This window comes from Ptychodera flava, chromosome 19 (assembly GCF_041260155.1).
Source record: "Ptychodera flava strain L36383 chromosome 19, AS_Pfla_20210202, whole genome shotgun sequence".
In the NCBI taxonomy this organism is placed as follows: domain Eukaryota; kingdom Metazoa; phylum Hemichordata; class Enteropneusta; family Ptychoderidae; genus Ptychodera; species Ptychodera flava.
Window position 1 is genome coordinate 3,339,960 of NC_091946.1, and position 25,041 is coordinate 3,365,000.

Genomic DNA, 25,041 nt, shown 5'->3' on the forward strand with positions numbered 1-25,041 from the left:
GTCTCAGCAAAATATCAAGTACCACACGATAATCTACACAGATATCCTCAATTTTTAAAACCGGATAACACTGCACTAACGGTCTCAGCTAAATATCAAGTACCACACGATAATCTACACAGATATCCTCAATTTTTAAAACCGGATAACACTGCACTGCCAGTCTCAGCTAAATATCAAGTACCACACGATAATCTACACAGATATCCTCAATTTTTAAAACCGGATAACACTGCACAGTAGGTCTCATCTAAATATCAAGTACCACACGATAATTTACACAGATATCCTCAATTTTGAAAACCGGATAACTCTGCACTGCCAGTCTCAGCTAAATATCAAGTACCACACGATAATTTACACAGATATCCTCAATTTTCAAAACCGGATAAATCTGCACTGCCAGTCTCAACTAAATATCAAGTACCACACGATAATTTACACAGATATCCTCAATTTTTAAAATCGGATAACTCTGCACTGCCAGTCTCAGCTAAATATCAAGTACCACACGATAATTTACACAGATATCCTCAATTTTCAAAACCGGATAAATCTGCACTACAGTCTCAGCTAAATATCAAGTACCACACGATAATTTACACAGATATCCTCAATTTTTAAAATCGGATAACTCTGCACTGCCAGTCTCAGCTAAATATCAAGTACCACACGATAATTTACACAGATATCCTCAATTTTCAAAACCGGATAAATCTGCACTGCCAGTCTCAACTAAATATCAAGTACCACACGATAATTTACACAGATATCCTCAATTTTTAAAACCGGATAACTCTGCACTGCCAGTCTCAGCTAAATATCAAGTACCACACGATAATTTACACAGATATCCTCAATTTTAAAATCGGATAACTCTGCACTGCCAGTCTCAGCTAAATATCAAGTACCACACGATAATCTACACAGATATCCTCAATTTTTAAAACCGGATAACTCTGCACTGTCAGTCTCAGCTAAATATCAAGTACCACACGATAATTTACACAGATATCCTCAATTTCAAAACCGGATAACTCTGCACTGCCAGTCTCAGCTAAATATCAAGTACCACACGATAATTTACACTGATATCCTCAATTTTGAAAACCGGATAACTCTGCACTGCCAGTCTCAGCTAAATATCAAGTACCACACGATAATTTACACAGATATCCTCAATTTTTAAAACCGGATAACTCTGCACTAACAGTCTCAGCTAAATATCAAGTACCACACGATAATTTACACAGATATCCTCAATTTTAAAACCGGATAACTCTGCACTGCCAGTCTCAGCTAAATATCAAGTACACACGATAATTTACACAGATATCCTCAATTTTTAAAACCGGATAACTCTGCACTGCCAGTCTCAGCTAATATCAAGTACCACACGATAATTACACAGATATCCTCAATTTTGAAAACCGGATAACTCTGCACTAACAGTCTCAGCTAAATATCAAGTACACACGATAATTTACACAGATATCCTCAATTTTAAAACCGGATAACTCTGCACTGCCAGTCTCAGCAAAATATCAAGTACCACACGATAATCTACACAGATATCCTCAATTTTTAAAACCGGATAACTCTGCACAGCCAGTCTCATCTAAATATCAAGTACCACACGATAATCTACACAGATATCCTTAATTTTTAAAACCGGATAACTCTGCACTGTCAGTCTCAGCTAAATATCAAATACCACACGATAATCTACACAGATATCCTCATTTTTTAAAATCGGATAACTCTGCACTGCCAGTCTCAGCTAAATATCAAGTACCACACGATAATTTACACAGATATCCTCAATTTGAAACCGGATAACTCTGCACTGCCAGTCTCAGCTAAATATCAAGTACCACACGATAATTTACACAGATATCCTCATATTTTAAAATCGGATAACTCTGCACTGCCAGTCTCAGCTAAATATCAAGTACCACAAGATAATCTAAGATATGCTAATACGTACGTGTGATTGTGTCATTGTTTCTAAACAAAGGTTGATATCATAAAGGTACGAGTATTTTCGATCAGTAAATAATTTTTCAGTTACAATTCGCGTACCATTAAATGGCCACCACCTTCATTTACTATATCTCCATTTCCTGTGATTAAATGTAGCCGAATCACACAGGAAAGTTTGCTACCTGTTAAGTAATTTGATTAAAGTAGTGGTTGTAAACGCTTCTACTTACATGAAGGCTACAGTACCAAATGTACTTACTACAGTACCAAATGTACTTGCTCTAATACCCAATGTGCTTGCTATAGTGCCAAGAGTACTTGCTATATTACCAAATGTACGTGCTATAGTAGCCAATGTATTTGCAAAAGTACCAAATGTCCTTGCTATAGTACAAAATGTACTTGCTATAGAGCCAAATATACTTGCTATAGTGCCAATATACTTGCTATAGTGCCAAATGTTCCTTCATAGTACCCAATGTATTTGCTATAATACCCGATGTACTTGCTACAGTACCACATTTATTTGCTATAATACCCGATGTACTTGCTATAGTACCCAAATGTACTTGCTATAGTACTAAATGTACTTGCTATAGTACCCAATGCAGCTCCAATGTACTTGCTATAGTACCCAATGTACTTGCTATAATACCAAATGTACTTGCTATAATACCAAATGTACTTGCTATAGTACCAAATGTACTTGCTATTATACCAAATGTACTTGCTATAGTAGCCAAATGTACTTGCTATCAGTACCCAATGTACTTGCTATAGTAAAAAATGCACTTGCTATAGTGCCAAATGTACTTGCTATAGTACCCAATGCAGCTCCGATGTACTTGCTATTATACAAAATGTACTTGCTATGGTACAAAATGTACTTGCTATTGTATCGAATGTACTTGCTATAGTACCAAATGTATTTGCTGTAAAACCAAATGTACTTGCTCATCGCAGACTTCAGTATAAATGTTGCTTTGATAATCACTTACACATGGACAAAACGATTAAAAGTAGATAGCAATAGTTTACCATAGACACTTAGATACTTTACGAGGCGAAAGTCTAGAACGTTATTAAGGCCTAATAGATAACCAAGGCTGCCAATACTCATTTTTTCCAAATGTTATATAAATTTTAGAAACAAACAAGCAAGCATGATGATTTGCCTTTAAATGCGATACTTTTTAGTGACGGCTTACGGTACACTGCGTTGAAAATGTTTGGTTTTTTTTTGTCGACAAAATTCTGCGGAAGGTTCAGTTTCGGGATATTTTTTGGCTGAGTTAACTGAGAATTCCCTGATTCTTGTTAACGGCTACAGCGAAAATTTTGCATTGATTAATCAATCAGTACGTCAATAAGATGTCTTACGCTAGGATTCAGATAACAAATTTAGTTTGTCGCCATTGTGCCACATATTATCTGTTTTGACACTGTGTGGGTCAAGGTCGTGAGCGTGTCTTTCTCAAGACCAACGGTGTTTCTGTTTTGTAACGTGTGTGTCATGTGTTGTTCTGTGTAGGAAACATGCCGTGATATTTTCCCAATGTGGAATTCATTAACACATACTTTGTTTTTATTCTAAATCACAATTATTGATAAACTAAAATCTTGTAAATATTTACAAACTTAAAAGATGTAGTGTCCAGAATAAAATACTGAATTAAAATAAAAGAGATTAATCATTGCAGAATTTTGATAAAGAACTCTTCTTACCGCGTATTTATGACAAATGATAGATGGGTATAATAAATGGATTCAAATAATGTGTATATTGTATGCTTTCAAACGAGACCCCATCTACATCTTATGATATATATATATATATATATATATATATATATATATATATATATATATATATATATATATATATATATATATATATATACACATAACTTCATAACTACGGTAAAATAAATCTATCTCTCCAACTATCAATCTGTATATATGACCTTGTAAGAATTTATAGACATTTTATCTTACTATTGATGACCTATCTGTGTGCTAATAAAAGGGACCGTAGCGAGGCCACTTGTTACCGTTTATCTCATCCAACTTTATCAGTCGTTATCCCTCGCTGCTAAAGCAAGTAGCTTTCATCTATATCATTGCATTGACCGAGTAGTTCTGAAGCATGCATTTCATTCCTTAGTGTTCTCTCAAAAACTAATTCACAGTCTTAATAGACTGCGTGAAACCTCCACTGTTGTCATGGTAACTGTCCATGTTAAACCAAAAATGAATATGGGGTGAATTTTTCTCTCTAATGTTCGGCGGAAGTTTATGATGTGTCGGTGTATCAAATTCGGGGATTTCATCGACTGTTCTGTCGACCATGCGTGATAAATGTGCCGTCTGCGGGAAATTGCATTCATAAAATTTCCCCTTTCTATCAGTGTTAAGTGAAATGCCTTACACTAGGGTGATGATAGAGTACTCTGAATGAGCCATAACAAAGCTTAGGTCTATGGCATTTTTGGACGCCCTTAAACTTTCACAGGGTCTGTAACTGTTGTACGGCGATACTGACACTACTATTAAGATGACTTTGAAAATTTGATAAAATACGAGAGGACTGTAGTGGCGCCGTGATTTCGCTAGAATTTGAGGTCACAGAGGGATTGTCTGATGCAATGTTATTGCTTGTCTGGTTAGTTCTTGACATCGATAAATAATACATGATTTGAGAGACTGCACTATCAAAGGAGAGTTACTGTCAAGGCGGAGTTGAAATCTTGATTTTTTCGCAGGATTCTTCCAGGAAAGAAAAAAACCCTCGAGACATCAACATTAACGGCATTCGTATTGTCATGGAAAGTTATGTCCAACTGAAAACAATGTTCAATCATATTCATTGCCATGTGTTTAAAATAAAAGGTCCAATTGCAGTAAATCACAATGGAACCAAATAAGTGATCACTATAGGGGCTGACAAACATGTTATACGAAAAACTGAAATACGCACCGGTTGAGAAGAAAACATATCGTATAAAGTTGCCAAACATTCAACAAACAATGCTCTGTTTGCTAATGACATATATTTAAGCAAGACGAAGAATTCCTCGTGAAATCATTTTAACCATTAAATCAATATTATGTATGTCTTCATTTCCGTGTATTTCAACGAAAATAAATGTATTTCTCTGTCTCCATGCATGCTTGTATACACACACCTACCTACCTACCTACCTACCTACATACATGCATACATGCATACATACATACAACTATACATATGCACACATATATACAAGATACATACATACATACATCATACATACATACATTACATACATACATACATACATACATACATACATACATACATACATACATACGCACGCACGCACGCACGCACGCACGCACGCACCCAGGCACGCACGCACACACACACACACACACATAACATACATACATACATACATACAATACATACATACCTACATACATACATACATATAATCTTCATAATTATATATTCATAACATATATAGATTTATGGATATACGTATATTTGCTTGCAAGTCTGAACATACAGCATTATCCATCGATCCCTTGTCTACCTTCTATTTGTCTGTCTGCTTCTGTCTACCTGTCTCTGACCCTAACTATCTGTCTTCAGTCTGTATCTGTCTGTCTTTCTCCCCCTCCCCAACTCTCAATCAATCTCTCAGCCTCTCAACTCCTCTGGCTCCACTTACCAATTATTGTGGACACAGTTAAAAATTGATCAAAGCGATAAATCAAGAACTTACGGCTTGTTACTCTTTAAATTATACACACCTATACTGTTATTGTGACACACTGATATGGTGTACCGGGTACATGTACACAATATATAAACCCATTAGGAACATAGACAAGTATTTCTGCATTTCGTTTTTGCATGAAAAATAAAGAAACTGTTGTGAATGTTGACAGTGACGTATCGAGAAATAACTGCTGTGATCATGATTTTACGAAATGAATACCGATTCTACTTAGAAGACGACATTTTTTCTGACAGTACTTTACCTTTTTGCACAAACACTATTCTAGCCGCCGCCGCCTTCTTTGTAACTATAATAAAAATGTGCAAAATATTGAAGAATTCCGCTTTCTGACTCAAATTTCTATACAAGGGTATAATTTCAGGACATGCGTCGGTCAGGTAAACGAGCGCGCTTCCCATCAACGGTAATTGTAGTCGTTACTGTTTTGCAGGAGCCTGGTGATTGTGGACCTACTAGTCGATTGACCGCTTCAACTTAACTAGCTTTCATACAAACTGTTATTCCGAACACTCATTACACATGCTGTCTTCTAATTCTGTATTTTGAATCCCATTGTGAGTTTGACGTCAAAGCCTAACAGTATAGCGCCTTTTAAAATACACAGAACCCAACATGTTTTACTCTCTGTGAAACCTAACATACCGGGACACCTGATATATATAATATATATATATATATATATATATATATATATATATATATATATATATATATATATATATATATATATATATATATATATATATATATATATATATATTATTATCTGCAAATAAAATATCGGCTCATAAATATCACGCGATAGAGGAAGAATTTCAAGAGAGTATTTTGCTTTTGTCTCCTGAACGTCCATACTTTAAAGTAATAAAATACTGGCTCGAAAACAAATGTTTGCGGAACCTCTATAGATTACTCGACGGTGTAATGAACGGAACCCCGTTTAATATTTCTGGATATAGTGTTTTCATTGAGTAGATGACAGTTACTTTGAAAATATTTATCTTTGCAAACGTAACATTATATTATGGTTACAATTGGATACAGTTGCGTTGTGTACAGATCTGAGAGAAGTCTCTCGGCACGGATGAAAGTAAAAATATGTGACACAACATAACTCTAGCATTGGGCATTTATCAAATGAGTTCAATTTGTATTTCAGTACTCATCGAATGAATCGAGAGTAATCAAAATCGGTCGACGTTCTATCTCTACTTCTTTTCTCACCACAAGATTACCTACTATTCACTACGACTTTGTAATTTGCAATTTGCAATTATACAATACATTGGATGAGAAAAATATGCGTTAATTCGACACCACGCACGGGCGCCTTGATAAAGCTCTGGGGTCAGCGAGGCGCCCTTGCTTTTGAAACAGACCGCGGTTTTTGGCGAGTTGTAATAATATGACTAGACACTGAAACGACACTGATGCATGTAGACTGTCACTTATCTAGTCTGTGAAAGATGTGAAAAAGTCCAATTCAACTTTTGGGCAACGTGCGGCTTACGTCTCTGTAATATTATCGAGCATCATGCTTGGCAATAACGTGATGATATATTCTCTTACTATTAATACATGTATACTTTAGTGACTCAATTAATGCAATCCGCTGTACAAATACCAAACAGAACGTAGATATTTGTGTACGCATTCATCCATGCATGAATTGTTGGTTTACTGCTGTACCGAGGTCAGTCCGGCACGAGAAACACTTTGAATAAAAGTAGTCTGGGTAGTTTTTTTATCCACAGAAGGCATACTATCAGAATTACTTTCGCTCTATAAACGTAAGGCGTCCTTCTTTATGCAAGCCGCGTACTATAAGCCAGTTGTTTCATAATCTCTACATGTGCGCACAAGTCTCGACGCAGAACAACATACACGACGATTTGAATGTCTCTGCTATAGCGAATAAGGAAGGAACAAAATATTCAATAATGTGTTTATTTAATTATTATTTATTTGATTATTTGTTTTTTCTTTATCTATCTACCAAACTCTATCTATCTATCTATCTATCTATCTATCTATCTATCTATCTATCTATCTATCTATCTATCTATCTATCTATCTATCTATCTATCTATCTATCTATCTATCTATCTATCTATCTATCTATCTATCTATCTATCTATCTATCTATCTATCTATCTATCTATCTATCTATCTAATATCTATCTTATATCTATCTATCTATCTATCTATCTATCTATCTATCTATCTATCTATCTATCTATCTATCTATCTATCTATCTATCTGTCTGTCTGTCTATCTACACTGCAGCATTAGTTAGTTGTAAGGTAGATCTATTCTTCCCGAGGCCAACTTCTTGATACTCTGGAACGAACCCGCTTCCCTGCGCAGTCTAACGCGGAGTTTGACCCTTGTCATTTGGACAAGACTGGACTTGCGTTGTCGTAAAGTGTTTGCTTATTGCAGATACATTTGGCTATCGAACGAAGGATGGTAATGCTGTTGCTGCATCGTCGATATGTATGTATGCAGTTCTGCACCCAATGGTGTTGCCATAGCAGCATCGACGGCCATTAAAGACACTCTGAAATCCATGGTTCAGGTAAACTCAAACGTGCACAGAGTAAAATTACATCCTAACTGTCAGACAGACGTGCCATGACTGTAAAGAAACTAAAGTTGCACGTGGCGTTATAACTAGCCGTGCGTCTGGCCAATCTGCAAACTGTCCCCAAGGATAAACGTGAATTGTGAGTGCCAATATATGTAAATATACCCCATAAATTGCTTTCCTATTTGCAGTCAAATTTATTGTAGAATGGAGGTTCTCGTTTTCTGTCCGTTAAAAGGCAAATGTTTGCGCTGAGAGGATACCCTGGATGTTTAACTGTTATCACAAAAAGTATGCGCGTTTTTTGATAAGTTCCTATTTTCGCTATGCTGGCATACGTTCATCAAAATTAAGGTCTCCATACCCCTTAATGGTGCCACGCCTCTCTGTTAGCTCTCGAATGCACTTCTTTTCAATATTAAGGCAATGCGTAATTCGAAACCGGAAAGATTTAAAGTTTTGCTCAAACTTCAAACTTTCTTGAATGTCATCCATAATTAAGAATCAGGGGTTTTTGACCAAACTGTGTATCACAGAAACAAAAATGGTACACAATTGCTCATCACAGTCCCCCACAGTGATCTAATGAGATTTGGAATTTTAAATTTAGTATCAGAAACACAAAGTACAGAATATCTAATGAGATTTGAAATTGAAATGGCCATAATTCCTAGTGTTTAGTGTTTTTTGAAAACTGAATTATTGATTTTTCAGAAAAACAAGACGCTTCTCCCCCGGCTTATCTAAAAATTGTCCACGCAAGCAGCAGTACAGTAAGGTCTTGTAAAATATCTAGATTTCGAATAGTCCAACTGAACTTGTATAAAATCATCGAGTAAACGTGAATTTAATCAACGTTTTAGAGTTTTGAATATTTCAAGTGACCTAAAGAGCCTATCAGAATTTATACTAATAATATCAGGCTCATTTAGTATAAATATACAACATACACAACCACCTGCAAAAATACAAATCTTTAATGCTTTTGACAGACTAATGCCACACGCAAAGATATCATGGCAATCTCAAAATAGGTAATATCGTTAAAAGGACATCTCTAGCAATAGTTATTTCGACACTTCAGGCTTTAAATACCCTGCAGGAAATCATGAAGTTTTAATACCAATGCCGTGTAGCCTGTGGACATGTAATTGCAACGTCTCTATAGACTATACTAAACTTTATGTTAAACTAGATTACCTCATCGTAATCGAAGTAAGAAGGTTCCGCGAAGATAATATATAGTTACAAAACATTACTCAATAAACATTCCATAAATGCATGAAATAATAAAGCTAATGTCGGGACGGAAAATGAACGCGAAGATTCAAAAAATTGTTTCCCAAAAAGCAATTAAAATCTTTTCCTGTAGTTTTAAGGTTGGACGCGCATAGAAGGTTTACGTTTTGGATAGTTGCTTATACTTTCCTCGTGGTAACTGGATACAATAGACTCTTTCACCATACAGACTGAGAATCGAGGGTCACCGTCGGTCCAAATTTTGGATTGGAAATGTAAATTAGCTCAAAATAACCAATTAATATACATTCAAAATGAGGGTTGTTCTCTATGTCATACCTTTACGTGTAAAATCTTTAATGTCAACAAAATTTAGACTTTCAAATTTATTTTCACGAGTTTGAGGTTGCACAATTACAGAATAGCAAAAAATCTCACTATTTTTGATAGTCCTGAAATCTGTCTCAAGGTGTGAAGTGAGCGGCAAACAGAATGTCGAAAAAACTGCAAGGCTTGTGACTGTCACTTTCAATTGAGACATGCATGCACATCTACAATAACATCTCACCATTTCATCTTGTCGATGAGTAATTGGTCGGGTAGCCTGGCTATAGAACGATTTTATTGACAAAGTATCGGAGCTGTCCGATAGAATTTGCCGCTGTATAGAAGCTCACAAAAGATTCTAAAAATGCAGACGCCGGATTCGACGTCTGTTTTCGACAATTCAACAATGAATCGCACTAATCTCGCAATTTCTTTTTTCATCGCCGACGATTGCACACTGTGACGCAAATGCTGTTAGAGCGTTTACAAGGAATTGAGCGATGGTACATATAAAATGACAGGACGAGTTATCTGCTATGACACACAAGTAGGAACCTCCGGTTATTATCATTTATTCTCTCTGCTTGCAGCGGCGTTATTATTACAAACATCCGTTAAGTATTCATCAGCGGGTTGAAAAGCATGCCGTTGGCAAAAGAAAAGTATTATGCAGTTTGAACATTCAGATATAGAGTACCTCGAGGAGCTCGATCGGCTGCTAGTTTGCTATATAACTGTGGCATGCGAAAAGTTACCTAACCACATTTATATGACACTAGAATTACGGTACACTTTTGAGAGCAGGGCTCTCTGTTGTAGCAGACACTTTGCTGAGAGCACTTTGTATAATGCCTTGGACAAGACATTTTACATTTGTCCTTAAGGCTGTAAGAGCTTGTGGCATATATTTGAGTTTGATGTTGCAGTCTGCAACTAACATTTTGACGTCAATATTCATGAAGAGGTTCACCACGGCGTGCCAACGACCTTTGCAAACATTCATCATCGAAAAATAGACCCTGGCGCGATTGAAGTGACGACTGTAGTATGTACCATCGAGCTGGTCTGTGTGTCGCTGATCGCAAACTTGATATTGTTAGAACCATCATTTATAAATGGGTACATAAAATGAAAGACGACGTAATTAATGGCGTCTCCAGGTCAGTACTGAAGGAACAGTATATTTTAGTTTTGTCCACTGGCATGCCTGTCTGCAAAGCTAACTTATCAAGGATATCTCGATGTCTTCAAAGATTACTCAAGAGGTGTCCCGAAAACCATGGATACACTCTATTTTAACTTATTTCATCAACGCCTTTTTCGCGTAGTTGACGGTCACCATTTGTACTAAAATGTTGTCCAAGTCTGCTCAGAATGGATGTGCTTTTCGAAGATGAACTTTGTAACCAGTGCTCGACAGTTTGCTCTGCGCGACGGGCATACAAAATATACTAAAAATACGCCACAACAACAATCATCGCAATCATCACATCGAGCGAGAAAGTGTCTCTTCAACCATGTTATGTCACTCTCTCTCATCTCTCTCTCTCTCTCTCTCTCTCTCTCTCTCTCTCTCTCTCTCTCTCTCTCTCTCTCTCTCTCTCTCTCTCTCTCTCTCTCTCTCTCTCTCTCTCTGTATATACACCCTGAATACACACAGAAACTAAGAATACATCAAAGTGCCATTGGCAGTGCTATAGATATTGATACCATTTACATAGCAAAGGCTGCATTACAGCAAGTTCTCTCTCTCTCTCTCTCTCTTCTCTTCTCTCTCTCTCTCTCTCTCTCTATATATATATATATATATATATACCCTGAATACACACAGAAACTAAGAATACATCAAAGTGCCATTGGCAGTGCAATAGATATTGATACCATTTACATAGCAAAGGCTGCATTACAGCAAGTTCTCTCTCTCTCTCTCTCTCTCTCTCTCTCTCTCTCTCTCTCTCTCTCTCTCTCTCTCTCTCTCTCTCTCTCTCTCTCTCTCTCTCTCTCTCTCTCTCTCTCTCTCTCAGTGTTGTTGCTCGGAGCCTACGGTCCATTACAACACCAATATATATATATATATATATATATATATATATATATATATATAATATATATATATATATATATATATATATATATATATATATATATATATATATATAATATTAATGCTGTATAATGATGATGACGACATCACAAGATTCGACGATGACTAACCTAAAGCGTTCAGTTTCTTGTCGATTCAACTCTGCCGAGCAATCACTTAATTTGCCTCGATCATCTTTTTGTTAGGCAATGGCTGACGTTATGTCAATAATATGTTCATTCCATTCAAGCGAATATGAGGCGCCTAGAATCCAGGCTTTGACATTAAAGGCGCCAACGGATTGCCAATTCTAGCCCTACCAGCTCTAGACATTGTGCTCCAAAGAGATGCCGTATTCCGTTTAACCTACCTGCATTTGCTGAACTGGTTTATGGTATATATTTTTTTCATGCCATCGATCAATATCTCCTGTTCCTTCACAACAGATCGCTAAAATCAATGAGTGGAAAGGGAATATGATACGTCTGTGTCATCGATTGCTTTAAAAAGGTCAACCATAAAAATATGTACAGTATATGTGAATATGTGTATATGTATTTAGGCATTTTTCACAACAAATGCGAAACAGGTCTATTACCCAACCACATTTTAGTAAAATGTTTAGTGCTTGTTTAGGGGTTTTCAGATAAACATATGAACTGAAAATGCTTTCGGTATATGTTGCAGTTGTCTGTAAATTGATGCGTTTTGCTGACGTTATTGCCGTGAGATTGCCACTTTATTCAAATTGTCATGGGCAACATCACGACCAATATTCATCAAGTATACCTTGAATTGAAAATATTGTTAAGTATACAAAAATTAGAAATTAGCCGAAATGAAAATGCTAACTTTCTGTTACTGTTGTCATATCAGTTTATCATCACATTGTATTGCACGATTCATTGCCTTTTATTAAGACGTGCATGTTGTACATGCCACATGAGCTCAATAAATATGCAAATTACCAATCAGCTGACGTAAAATGAAAATATGTGGTCACTTCTATATCTTCATCACAAAAGTATGCATAGAAAGTTTCATCAAGTTTAGTTGAGTCCTTTTGGTTTAATGTGTCGAAGTGGAAAATTTAGTAAAGTCTGCAAATTAGTAATTATCTGATGTAAAAAATGATACTATACTGATATTATCATATAACCATGCCCATATCGCTCCATCCTGGTTACGTTTACCGTAAAATATCAGCTGTGATATTTTCCCCTAAACGTCAAGATATGCGCGATAAACGTCATCAGTTTTGGAGTGTTCCCGAACTACATTTGACATTTTATAATAGGCCTGAACAAAGAACAAACAAATGGCTTCTGCTGTCCGCCTAACAAGGATATTTCGGGTACCTCAATACGGGACTAATATGTTGAATCTTTTTAATGTTATCCTGTGTTTCTTCCATTAAAGTTCTTGACAAGTTTCAGACAAGCTCTAGCAAACATTCTACCTTTCGCACAGCAACACGGTCTACCTCAGAACAAGAAGAGAGCGCGAGGCGTGACAGCGATGTGGTGCGAGCGACACCTGTTGACATGGAAATTCTCAATGTAAACAAAGAAAATGGCCACCTCTCTCCTCTCCGTACGATCGATTGCGATCGAAAGCGGGAGACATTTAAAGAAGAGGAAAGGGTTTGATTGGTAACGATTGTAAAAACATATTGCTCCATAAAGAAGTTCTTCCCGTGAGACTAGTTTTGAGTCCCGGCATCTTTTCTTATGGTATTCATTGAGATATTGAGGATTTGTCGCATGTGGTGTAGACTTCTGCGAAAACCAGGTCGTATAGTTTATGAATGAAGCCTGTTTACACAAATATGTCCATATTTATGTGCAAGGCGGAATAAAAGTAAATCCTTAAACTTTAAGGTTTTTCGTATTATTTGTAAATTTAGGGCAGGTGTACTAGTGTATGTTAAATCGGTTATTATATTATAGCTTTGGCAATACCAGTGAATTTTGTGAGGTCATCCCCTAGAACTGATAGATATTTTCTTCATTGACAAATTCACTAGCATCACCAAAACTCTAAATGATCGTGATAATGTATCCCCTCCCTGCCCATTATTGAGTCAAGCAAACTTTTCACTCCATAATCTACTCGGCTTCGCCTCAAACGTTATGTCTTGCAGAGGTACATTATTGCTCAAATAACATCTAAGTATCTTCCGTACAGTGCAAGTTCCGTTAACTTAAAAAAAAATTTCAAAAACTTAAAAAAAATTTCGTCAATATTGAATTTTGTAATTAGCTGACATAAAAATGCCAAACAACTTTCATTGATGTTATATCATAGTATAATGTTTACAGCAAGTTTCTTCCACTTCGATCAAGTCAACCCAGAGATATATCCTTCATTAGGAAAGATAGCTAAATATGCAAACTTGTATTTTTGTATGTGGTAAATGGTAAATGACTTTCATTAATATATATCATAGGTTCTTCAAATGTACAATACAAGCTTTAATATTTTAAGTGAAGTCAATAAAGAGATACATCCCAATTTAGAAAAGTTCGTTAAATATGCTAATTAGTCATTAGATGATCTACATATGCTAAATGACTCTCATAAATGTTATATCATGGTATTGTCAATGTACATAGCAAGTTTCTTCACCTTTGGCCGAGTCCATCTAGATGTATATTCCTAATTACGAAAGTTAATTGAATCTATAATGAGCAGTGCTATTGTCAAAAATCTTCTACTTGACCTTAAAATCTAATGCCGTATGTTTCTTTCAAGCTCTACGATAATTGATAAAATATGACGGTATAATTTTGTTGAAACTAGTATTAATTATGCAAGCTACACCCACCAAAAATTAATCAGTTCTTGTCATTTCCAAATAAAATCTTTCTATTAAATTTAATTTTAATCCATCAAGTCGTTCTTTTGATATCGCGCAAACAGACAGACAGACGGACTGACAGGCAGACACCGGTACGACAATACCTCATGCATGTGAACACGTGAGCTAAAAATGCATCCGTATGACAGGAGAGCAAAATTCACAATAAGGCAGGTCTCTAAGGGAAAAAAGAAGGGCTGTTCCGGACTTAACTTTGCTACAGTTGTTAGTTGAAACGTATGCCGCTTCGTTAAGTGCCTCACACATACGAGACATGCATTCATGCAACATAATTATATCCGTAAATTACAGTCAAATAACGCCGCTGGAAGGTTTACAGTCATTAATCGTAAATTTACGAAGTCGCTGCGGAAGGCCAACAAATTAATATATATATTTAATAGAATGCAGTCGGGACAAATTTTTGAACGATCAAAGTGTTATCATTCCTCTGTATTAGTCGAAAGCATTTGTGAACCATTTTCTGGTTTTTGCTTTGTAGGTTTCTTGTACTTGGTGTTGTTTTTGTTGCAAAAGTGACAATCATGAATTTCCCGTACATGTCGAATACGGAATTACGGTAAAGGTACATTTTAAATATGAGTAAAACAAAGATAATATTTTGCTCGAATTTGAAACCACTGATACTTATCCTTGATTTTAAGGAGAACTATTGATAGTTCCCTGAGCAATTTAGAAACTACTGTAAACTTACATTTCCCAGATGCGTCCTTCCTTAATCCTGACCTTTGTAAAAATGAATTTTTGCAGATACGCCTTACAAATGTAATATCGCTTGGAAGGGAGTTTCAACAGGCATCGAAATGACATATTCAAGTCTAACGCTCGATTGGGAACTTGAACATAAACTCGTAAAGCGCGTATTCCTCTCAGGTCGTCCTGGCAACGCCTCGTTTCACAGACTCAAATTGAGCGTCAAAGATTTTCGCGTGAACGACTGATCAGTGGGTTGCATTTCCGTTCTTCTTAATCTAGACTACAGCTTATCGGCGACTTTTTATTTAAATTACCCTTGACAAAGATGGGGATTGAAGCAATGCATTTCGCAAGATGAGAATTAGGCGCGACTACTCCAGTCAGCTTTATTCATTTTAATATTGTCACTGCTGCTGAAGGTCTATATTGCAAACCCTATTCAAAGTTGCAAAGACCTCATCAATCCAAATGCAATGACTAGAAATGAATTGTTAAGCCTTCTTTATTTCGCTGAAAGAGAAGCGTTTTTCGTTGTCATGAGCGACGATGCAGTACAAGCAAACGAACGGTTCCATCTGTACGCTGTTTCTGATTAACTGCAGTTCGCAAAATCCCAACTACTTCACTAGCTAGCATATTGATTAAAGATTATGCAAGATTTGGAGAGAACGTGCATTCCCTCGAGGGTGTGTATAATCTCCCCAGCTTAATTTGATCGACCTTATCACCCCGCAACCACCAAAAGGGACATTCTCAGTGTATAGCAAAGACACTTGACATGGATGGCTTTTCGACGTCTCAAAAATGAAAAGACACCAAAGTTAGCTTGCGTCGAAACTGTTTGTCTCTTGTTGTGCACAACGAGTTAACTGAGAAATACATCATTATTTAATCAAATTACCATTCTATAGAAATGTCAGTCACTTCTGACAGTAATTAGATTAGGAGCGAAGGCATTCTTGGCCCTGGAAGCAGAATTGACATGAAAGTCTCAAGTGTCAGGATAGCCTAGGATCGATAGTAATTGAGGGTGAAAGGTCACTCGCAGAAAAGTTATCTTGATCTCGTTGCACCAGAACAAGAGGCAAAAAGAGACGTGAAAACAATTTAAATCTTTTCTACTAAAATGACGGTGTCGAACTCGGATACGCCTCTGTAAATGATATTGATTGACAGCTTCGATTAAGTCTCCGAAGAGTTCTTTCAAACAAGCAGCGTTTCTCAATCCCAGTTTTTAAAACACAAGAGCAGACAGTTCGCGGCTGAGGTCATGTGATGAAACTTTCGTCGTTAACAAGATTTGCCTTTGAAGTTTTGCTGAGGTCATTCTGAATAAATACAACTTCACTGACATTATTGATAGTCGTGTAGTCAAATAATTGCGTGAAACGTCTGAACAAAGCCCTTAATTTTCAACTCTATCGGACAGACTATCAATACATCATTAATCTCTCTGTCTCTGTCTCACTGTGTGTGTCTGTCTTTCTTTTCCATCGTCAATACAGTGGGACCTCGTTTGTGACCGAGCTTGGCTGCGTGAGGTTGCGAGATCTTCCGTTATTGCTGGAGGTCTAGTTGGGTCACTTCTGCTCAGTCCACTCTGTGACAGGTGAGGGCGTCATTACATTTGTGACATCATGTAAGTTGCACCATGTTGTGAACAGTCATACGATTATTATGATTTTCAAATTACATCGTAGTGAGCTAATAATGTCAGTTTTAACAAACCTTGGTCATTGAATAATGTTAGTATGTAACGTCCACTTGCAGTTCGTCATACCAATTGTACACTAAGTTTAATGGAATGCACTAAACGATTTATTATAAATCGCAATATATTAGAGATTATGTAATATATCTTTGTCAGTACCTGTGAATCTTATGACGTTATCCCCATATTATTACTGATAATGTATCCGATTATCCAGCATTGTGGCCCTAGATGCTTCCAACATCTATAAATTCATTTGCATCACCAAAACTTTCAAATAACAGTATTAATGTACATTATGTAGTACAAATTTTGCTTTCGTCAATTTGCTCTATGGGCCGGGGGTGCATTATCGCTTTAAGTGACATTGGCCTTCAGTTTAAGTAAAGTCGTAGTTACTGATTTTAGAATACGTACCCGAGGAAAAGGCTAAGTTGTACAATGACAAGTGATTAGTTTTTGTATCTCTTACAGGTGTTTATTTTCGTACACTGTGCACATGAAAATTATTATTTACATGTCCTCCGATTGTTTATTAAGTAATGTGTTTTATTGCAAATCTGACCTTTCTATGATCAAACGTTTTGTGAAAGAGCATTCGTCTTTCGACACGTGTTAACACAATTTTCCGTCCTTCGACAGGTTTGGTCGGCGTCCTATAATATTTATCGGATTGGTTGTAAACATTTTGTCCGGCATTGGCACGGCCCTATCCCCATACTTTCAGTTGTTCGTCGCTTTCCAGTTCGTCACGGGCATGACGTTTTGCAGCGTCTTTTCCGCTAGCTACATTTACGGTGAGCAGAATCGGTCTACCTTCCAATGACTCTGATGGCGCCATGTTCATTAGGCACTGGATAAGTATCGTTTGATTCTTCAGTTATCATCTGACAAGATTACGCTTCATCGCTATGGAAGTCACCAGTATCGTAATATAAACGATAACGCCTACTCAATAAATGAAGCTACAATATGATTGCTATGAAACAGATAGAAAGAGTCATCACCAAAGTAATCGCCTTGGCGAAGTCATCAGTGTCATAAATATGAAATGTTGTAAACGTCATTGTCGTACATTGCAATCGTTATAACTGTAGCCCTAGATACCGTCATCATCATCATCATCATCATCATCATCATCATCATCATCATCATCATCATCATCATCATCATCGTCGTCATCATCATCATCATCATCATCATCATCATCATCATCATCATCATCATCATCATCGTTTACGTTCTCATTATTGTTGCAATCATATTCATTATCATTAGTCATGTAAATTCCTTTCAGTCCAGGAATGGGTTGGTCCATCCATGAGGACGTTCGTTGGTTGTACGATTTCGTGTTTCGCCTCCGTATTTATTCTCGTATTGACTGCCGTCGCTTATTTTGTACGTCACTGGAGGGCGCTGCAACTCCTAATTAGTATACCTCAGAGCACTCTCCTGGCATACTGGTGGTAAGGAAATTATCTCAGACTTGTTTCCTGTGTCTTCGCATAATAGAAAATGACATTGATTGCCCCTAATGGTGTATCTGAATTGATACATGACAATATGATGGCATCGGAAACAGACATATGCTCTCTCAATTTGATTTACTTTTCATTTGATGTTTAAGACTTGTTGGTTTTAAAAACATCAATTCACAAGATTTGACGGTACGGATGGCGGGACTGAGTGTTTATTTTTGAAATGAAATTTTGTAATTTTGCATTTGAAAAAGACGTCATATCAAGTTTATACCGATAGACTATTCATGGACAAAGCATCCCAGATAGTTTTTACTGACATGTGAAATCAGATGATGCTGTATATTCCGAAATAGCAGTGACAAAGATTGGTATATTTCTGACTCCAGGTTTATTCCAGAGTCACCACGGTGGTTGCTGTCGCAGGGTCGTGTCAAAGAGGCCGAAGTGGTAATAATGAAGGCTGCCCGGATAAACAAAGCCGATCTCCGTCCTTTGGTAACTATAAGTCCTTCTTTTATAAGTTTCACGTAGAGCACCGTCAAATTATTGGAGTAAAATAGTGTGGAAGGAAAATATAATTGCAAAACGATTGACCTCGGTCATTTTCAGTCAAATCTTTTCAGTCATCGACAATTAAAGTATCTACTAGTATTTCGATTATTTTAACAAGCAAGCATGAGAGTGTGGTATAATGTTAATATGAATGACTGTGTGACATGTCACGAGTGACCGTTCGTAGTATTTCGTATAACTTTGCGATATCGGTAAGCGATATGTACAAATCGGTGAATATTAATCTTGTGTGGCCCGAATAAAGAAAAGGTCGATCATCTTTAAGTTTTGTAGCAAAATAATCAATACATATTGCTTCAAGGGCTTGATCAGAAGATCTAGGAGGGTGGTCAATGATCTAGGAGGGTGGTCAATGATCTAGGAGGGTGGTCAATGATCTAGGAGGGTGGTCAATGATCTAGGAGGGTGGTCAATGATCTAGGAGGGTGGTCAATGATCTAGGAGGGTGGTCAATGATCTAGGAGGGTTGTCAATGATCTAGGAGTGTGGTCTAGGAGGGTGTTCAATGATCTAGGCGGGTGGCCAATGATCTAGGAGGGTGGTCAATACAGGAAAAAGTATGCAGAGCAATGTTTGCTGTTTTTGCATCACGTGACTGCTGCTTTCGAAAAAATATAAGGCAGAAAACGCCTCGGGGTAGATATTTGGACTCTCACACTTCTACAGTGCTTTTGGTCTTCCATCTGTGGGGATAATTTTGAAACTCATGGAGAAAATGAAGTTTTTCACAAGCTTACTTTTGTGAAAATCGAAAATTCAATGTTTCCTGGGGAGGCTCATAATGTTAATACAGCGGCCATTTTGAATTTCAAGTGTCGGGAGATATGTGTGGGTAATTTGTTTCTCTTGTACCATTTTTTACATGGTGACTTTGATTTTCATCCTTTATGTATTTTATTCTAGTTTAAAGTTTCCATGCAGAAAGATTGGGAAAATCTTAGTTCTTTGAATTACGAGGCGTGCTCGTTGCTACCTTAAAGGGAAACCGTCGTCGGAACTGCACCTGTGCGAGTTTCTTGTTCACAAACAATGTATTTCGTGCAAGATATATAGATGCGCCTCATCATCATAGCTGCAACAGCATTACCATCCTTCGTTCGATAGCCAATTGTACGATGTAGATTATGACAGATATGTTTTAATTTTCATCAATCACCATCGTACCTTGGATACAGTGTTTGCATTGGTCGTATGGGCCCCATACGACCTTTGAGAGCAGTTCCGACGACTGTATCCCTTTAATTTAACTTGACTTGAAAGATATATTGAAAATAATATAGAATTCTGTGGAAATGTATACATGTTCTGAGACTGCCTTCCTTGAAAAATATAAGATCTGTTTTGCACAATTACTATACTTTCGAAAAACTATTAACATAACTGAATGTTTGAAATAATTTGAATTTGTGGGAATTCAAAATGTATGTATGCATGTTGTAAGACTGCCGCTTCGAGAAATAATGCAAAAATATTCAAAACAGAATGTCCTGGAATGTGTATTGAAGCCTTACTGCTCACTTCTCTTTCAGTTACCTATGCAAGGTTCATGGAGGATTGAACTTGACGTGTCAAAGAAAGGCAGGGAGGAGGAGCCAGGATACACCGTCTTTGATTTGCTCAGAACGCCAAAACTCAGGAGAATAACTCTAAACATATTTTTTCACTGGTAGGAATATAGATATAGTCCATAGTTCCCATGTTTACAATAATTTTTACCCGGCTTTACTGCATGGTTTTGCACATTTGTTGTTGTTTTTTTCTGGTCGCAGCAAAGTTTTATCATCTGGTAGGAAATTGAACCCCAGTAGTTTTATTGTTACGAATGTTCATGCAGTTACGACTAACATTTCACATAAAGAGGGTTGCTATTCGGTAGAGCTAGATGAGTCCAATATGAGAAACGTTACATATTTTTATTATATACAAAGCACTCATGGGCAAAGTTTTTAAGAGGAAAAAACAATTTTTGATGTCATCTGTTGAAAAACAAACTTACAAAGAAAGTTGAAAAGAAAATTGTGTAATAGTCGCAATATGAGTGACTACTTCATTTCTTCTGCCAAGGTTCACTGACATTGCAGACTATTCCACATTCTTTCATCTACATTTGGTAATTAATCAACCTAAAACTTTTGATGGCTATTCTACCACCAAGGGCGTATCCCATTTTCTTTAATCCAGGAGTGCTGCTTGTCTGGTTTTCTACGGCGTTACTTTGAACACTGATCTTCTTCCGGGAAACCAGTATATAAACTTTTGCATATCAGGAATCGTGGACGTTCCCGCCACTCTCATAGCCATGATGTTGACAGAGAGGATGGGTCGGCCAAGGTCGCTATGCCTCTACTTTCTCGTAGCTGGCGTCGGCTGTATGGCGTCTTCTTTGGTGCCAAGAGGTAGGGTTAAAAACGTGATTGATCTCAGGTTTATGAAATTCCAAGTGTCACAGTCCTATTATCAGGTAATTGGAATAAATTAATTCAAACCGTTGTCCCAACCTTCGCTATGCTAGGTATTAATCTACACAGCGAACGCGTATAGTAAATGATAAGACAACTATCAGGTGACAGTCAAAGTTAGATATTCATTTACAAATGTTCAATTGAAGAAAGGCATATATCATGGGCTAAAATATTGGACAGAACTGATTAAAATCAGAAGTAGAGATGGCAACATGTCTATCTTTACTTGCTCTGTTGTTAACGTTAACGACATCAGCAAAGAACAAGCTAAGATGGAATAGTCGCCATTTAATCAGATTGTAGTGAACGGTATGAAAGTCAACTGTGTCGTCCAAAGCGCCGATTCTGATTGAAACTATCGTACAGGAAAGACCCGTTCGCTGTTTTATATTTATTAATTTTCACCTTTCACATCTGCTGGTCGTCGACGATTTACCCCACAGTGTCATTTCAATAATAAATGTCGTTGTCAATCTATAGCAGGCAGGAATTAATTTGTACATGATCACTATAATTTTAGCCATGTTATCAAAAAGGTTTGACATAATTATATAATTTTACAACATCAAGCTTACGTACACACACCATATTAATCAGTTTCACAGGTCCTAGTGATCATTTCAATCGTCTTAGCTATGATTGGGAAGATGGGAGCTGCCGCTGCCTTCTATTCGTCCTGGATATACGCCACAGAATTGTATCCCACAATCCTCAGGTACAGTAACAGCGGAATGCCATTTCTGTGTCATTCAATCTCTGTCAGATTATCATATGGATATGATCATGTACAAAAATTTGCTCGCTCCACACAAAACGCAATCTACTTCTGCCACTTTATCAAGCTTAACATCGATGTTAAAATAACAAATAGTGTTGACAGGAAGAACAACGATGACATTACCCTGATTCTCGAGGTTAATAGTTTTTTTTTCTGCATAAGAACGCTCTAACTTGTTACATTTTTGAATAAATGATTTGTCAGACTGGTGTATCAACTGCAGTTTCTTAGTCTCATCTTCTAAAGTATCTTGACAGAAAAAACACCGGCAATTAGCCTGTCAATATACAGCCTGAGATGGTCGATGCTTAATTAGAATAGCTTGTTATTCTTCATATACAAATACATTTGCGTGCACGTGAAAAGAGTCTGTAGATAAGATGGAAAGTGAACGTTCTGCTTGACATAAGTGTCGATCACATGCGGAACGAATAGTTTGTACCTGGAACTTGAACTTTCCAGTGGAAATTTTTACATACGATTAATGTCTATATTTGATGGATATTTGATCATAAAATATGATTGATACTTATAAGTACCTCGATGACATACAATCTTGAAAGAAAGCGCATATATCTTTTGATAATCTGCCTATTAGTACCGAAATGAGTTATCATAACTATCATTATTATTATTACCATTATCATAATCTGTGTTAGAAACTTAGAATTACCGTAGCGGGCGTCCTATTTATTCACTTAGGGTCAACAAGGTGCATCTCAGTACATATGAAATGAATATGACTTCATACATCGCAGGTGAGGGGTGGAAAATTTTATATCCTAGGGGGTCTGGAAGTTGAGGGAAATGATTCCAAGAGGTTGCCTTTGCAGGAAAACTAAAAGGAATATTGCGAGCAGACACGAAGTAAAATGTAATGCTTTACAAGTACCCAGTTTTGCATTTGACAAATTTAGTAGAGTCCCTTCCTCACTCCCTCGACATGCTGCAATTCAGCTTGTCCACATAGCTTGCACCGGATGTCTGATCTCCATGGTCGTACTTTACAATTATTGGCAAATGTTTTTGTTGTACATGGAGGGGTTCCCGCACCCACCCTGAATAATGTTTCCGGAACTGCTCCGTTTCAATTTCAAACAACTTTATGAAGCACAACACTTGCAATGCAATCAGACAAGGCTTGACGATGGCACATTGTTTTCAATGATTGATGTTGTCTATAAAGGATATTACAGGATACACCAAAGTGAAGCTGCATGCCAAATGAATAGTTATACCCTTAGTTTGAGTCCGTGAATCACTGACATAAACTTTTGAAACTTTGGAAATCCCCAGCACTTATGCAGCATATCCATAATTATACAGATTCAGAAGCAGCATTGGAAATTATTAATATTATGAAAGGTTGCTGAAATAATTTCCTAATTTAAGCTGCGGCTTCAAGTAGACAATTGGAATTTTCACTAATTGTCTCCGCAAACACGATAATACTATGAAATCATTTTGTGTCTAATATCACTTTGACTCTTCATGAAAATTGTTTATAACACACCAAAATGGCTACCAAATGATTATAAGTTTATAAAAATGTGTAATATTCAAAATTTTCTCTGCTAGGAGAGTAATTGGACTAATCGTGTATATAATGCGTCTCCCAGTCTATGCATTATTCAGTCTTTCAAATCCTTAGTTGGTTTGTTTCCATTGGTTTAGTCACCAACCTAGAACAAAATACATCATTTTTTACACACCAAGTCTACAATGTCTTCTTTTAGTTCTCCATCAGTAATCTTGCTGCAGTACAGCTTGCCTCTATTCTCATTCCAATTTTCCAGCATTCTTACCGATACTGTATGTCTATATGCTGCACGTCAACTTTGTGGGCTGTAGTACATTTCTTTCCCATTCACTTTTAGTCTTGTAAAAAAAAATATCTCAGCTAAAAGAACATGGTATATTGACATCTGACCATGCACGTGCGAGTGAGAAAATAATTCCAAGTATACATTGAGAAAAAATAATGTTCCCCAGTCAATCTGCCAGCCCCTCCCCGAGGATATCAAATGGCCCATCCCAATAAAACTTTGTTTTACATGATCTTTTGAAATATGGCGAGAATAAAATTCACTTTAAAATAGAAAGTTAAACATTCATTTCAAATCTTTCTTATCCAGGGGCACGGGTATCGGTGCGGCTGTCAGCGTGGCTCGTCTCGGCGGAATAGCATCGCCGTTCGTGTTTCTCATCTCCAATTACTGGAGGCCAGGGCCTTTCATCGTATACGGTATTGTCGCCATATTGGCGGGCATATTCATCCTGTGGTTGCCTGAGACCCATCACAGACACCTGCCGACGACTGTAGACGACGTCGAACAAAAATCGAAGTATGTTACTGATTTTTACGTTGACCGCACTTTCAATACTTAGATAAAGTGGACATCATAAGTATCAGGTGTAGAGTTTGAAATTTGTGAATATTTTATACCAAACAAA

At 36.9% G+C, this 25,041-nt stretch overlaps 1 protein-coding gene across 1 annotated transcript in view; it reads left to right on the top strand.

Annotated features, from left to right (window-relative positions):
• Positions 1–25,041, top strand: part of LOC139118404 (organic cation transporter protein-like) — a 35,948-nt gene that overhangs the window by 9,108 nt on the left and 1,799 nt on the right. The window contains exons 2-9 of the mRNA XM_070681705.1: positions 17,088–17,191; positions 17,936–18,090; positions 18,591–18,759; positions 19,161–19,269; positions 20,877–21,013; positions 21,529–21,743; positions 22,407–22,524; positions 24,723–24,932. Coding sequence (XP_070537806.1) covers positions 17,088–17,191; positions 17,936–18,090; positions 18,591–18,759; positions 19,161–19,269; positions 20,877–21,013; positions 21,529–21,743; positions 22,407–22,524; positions 24,723–24,932 — 1,217 coding nt within the window. The remainder of the gene's footprint in view (positions 1–17,087; positions 17,192–17,935; positions 18,091–18,590; positions 18,760–19,160; positions 19,270–20,876; positions 21,014–21,528; positions 21,744–22,406; positions 22,525–24,722; positions 24,933–25,041) is intronic.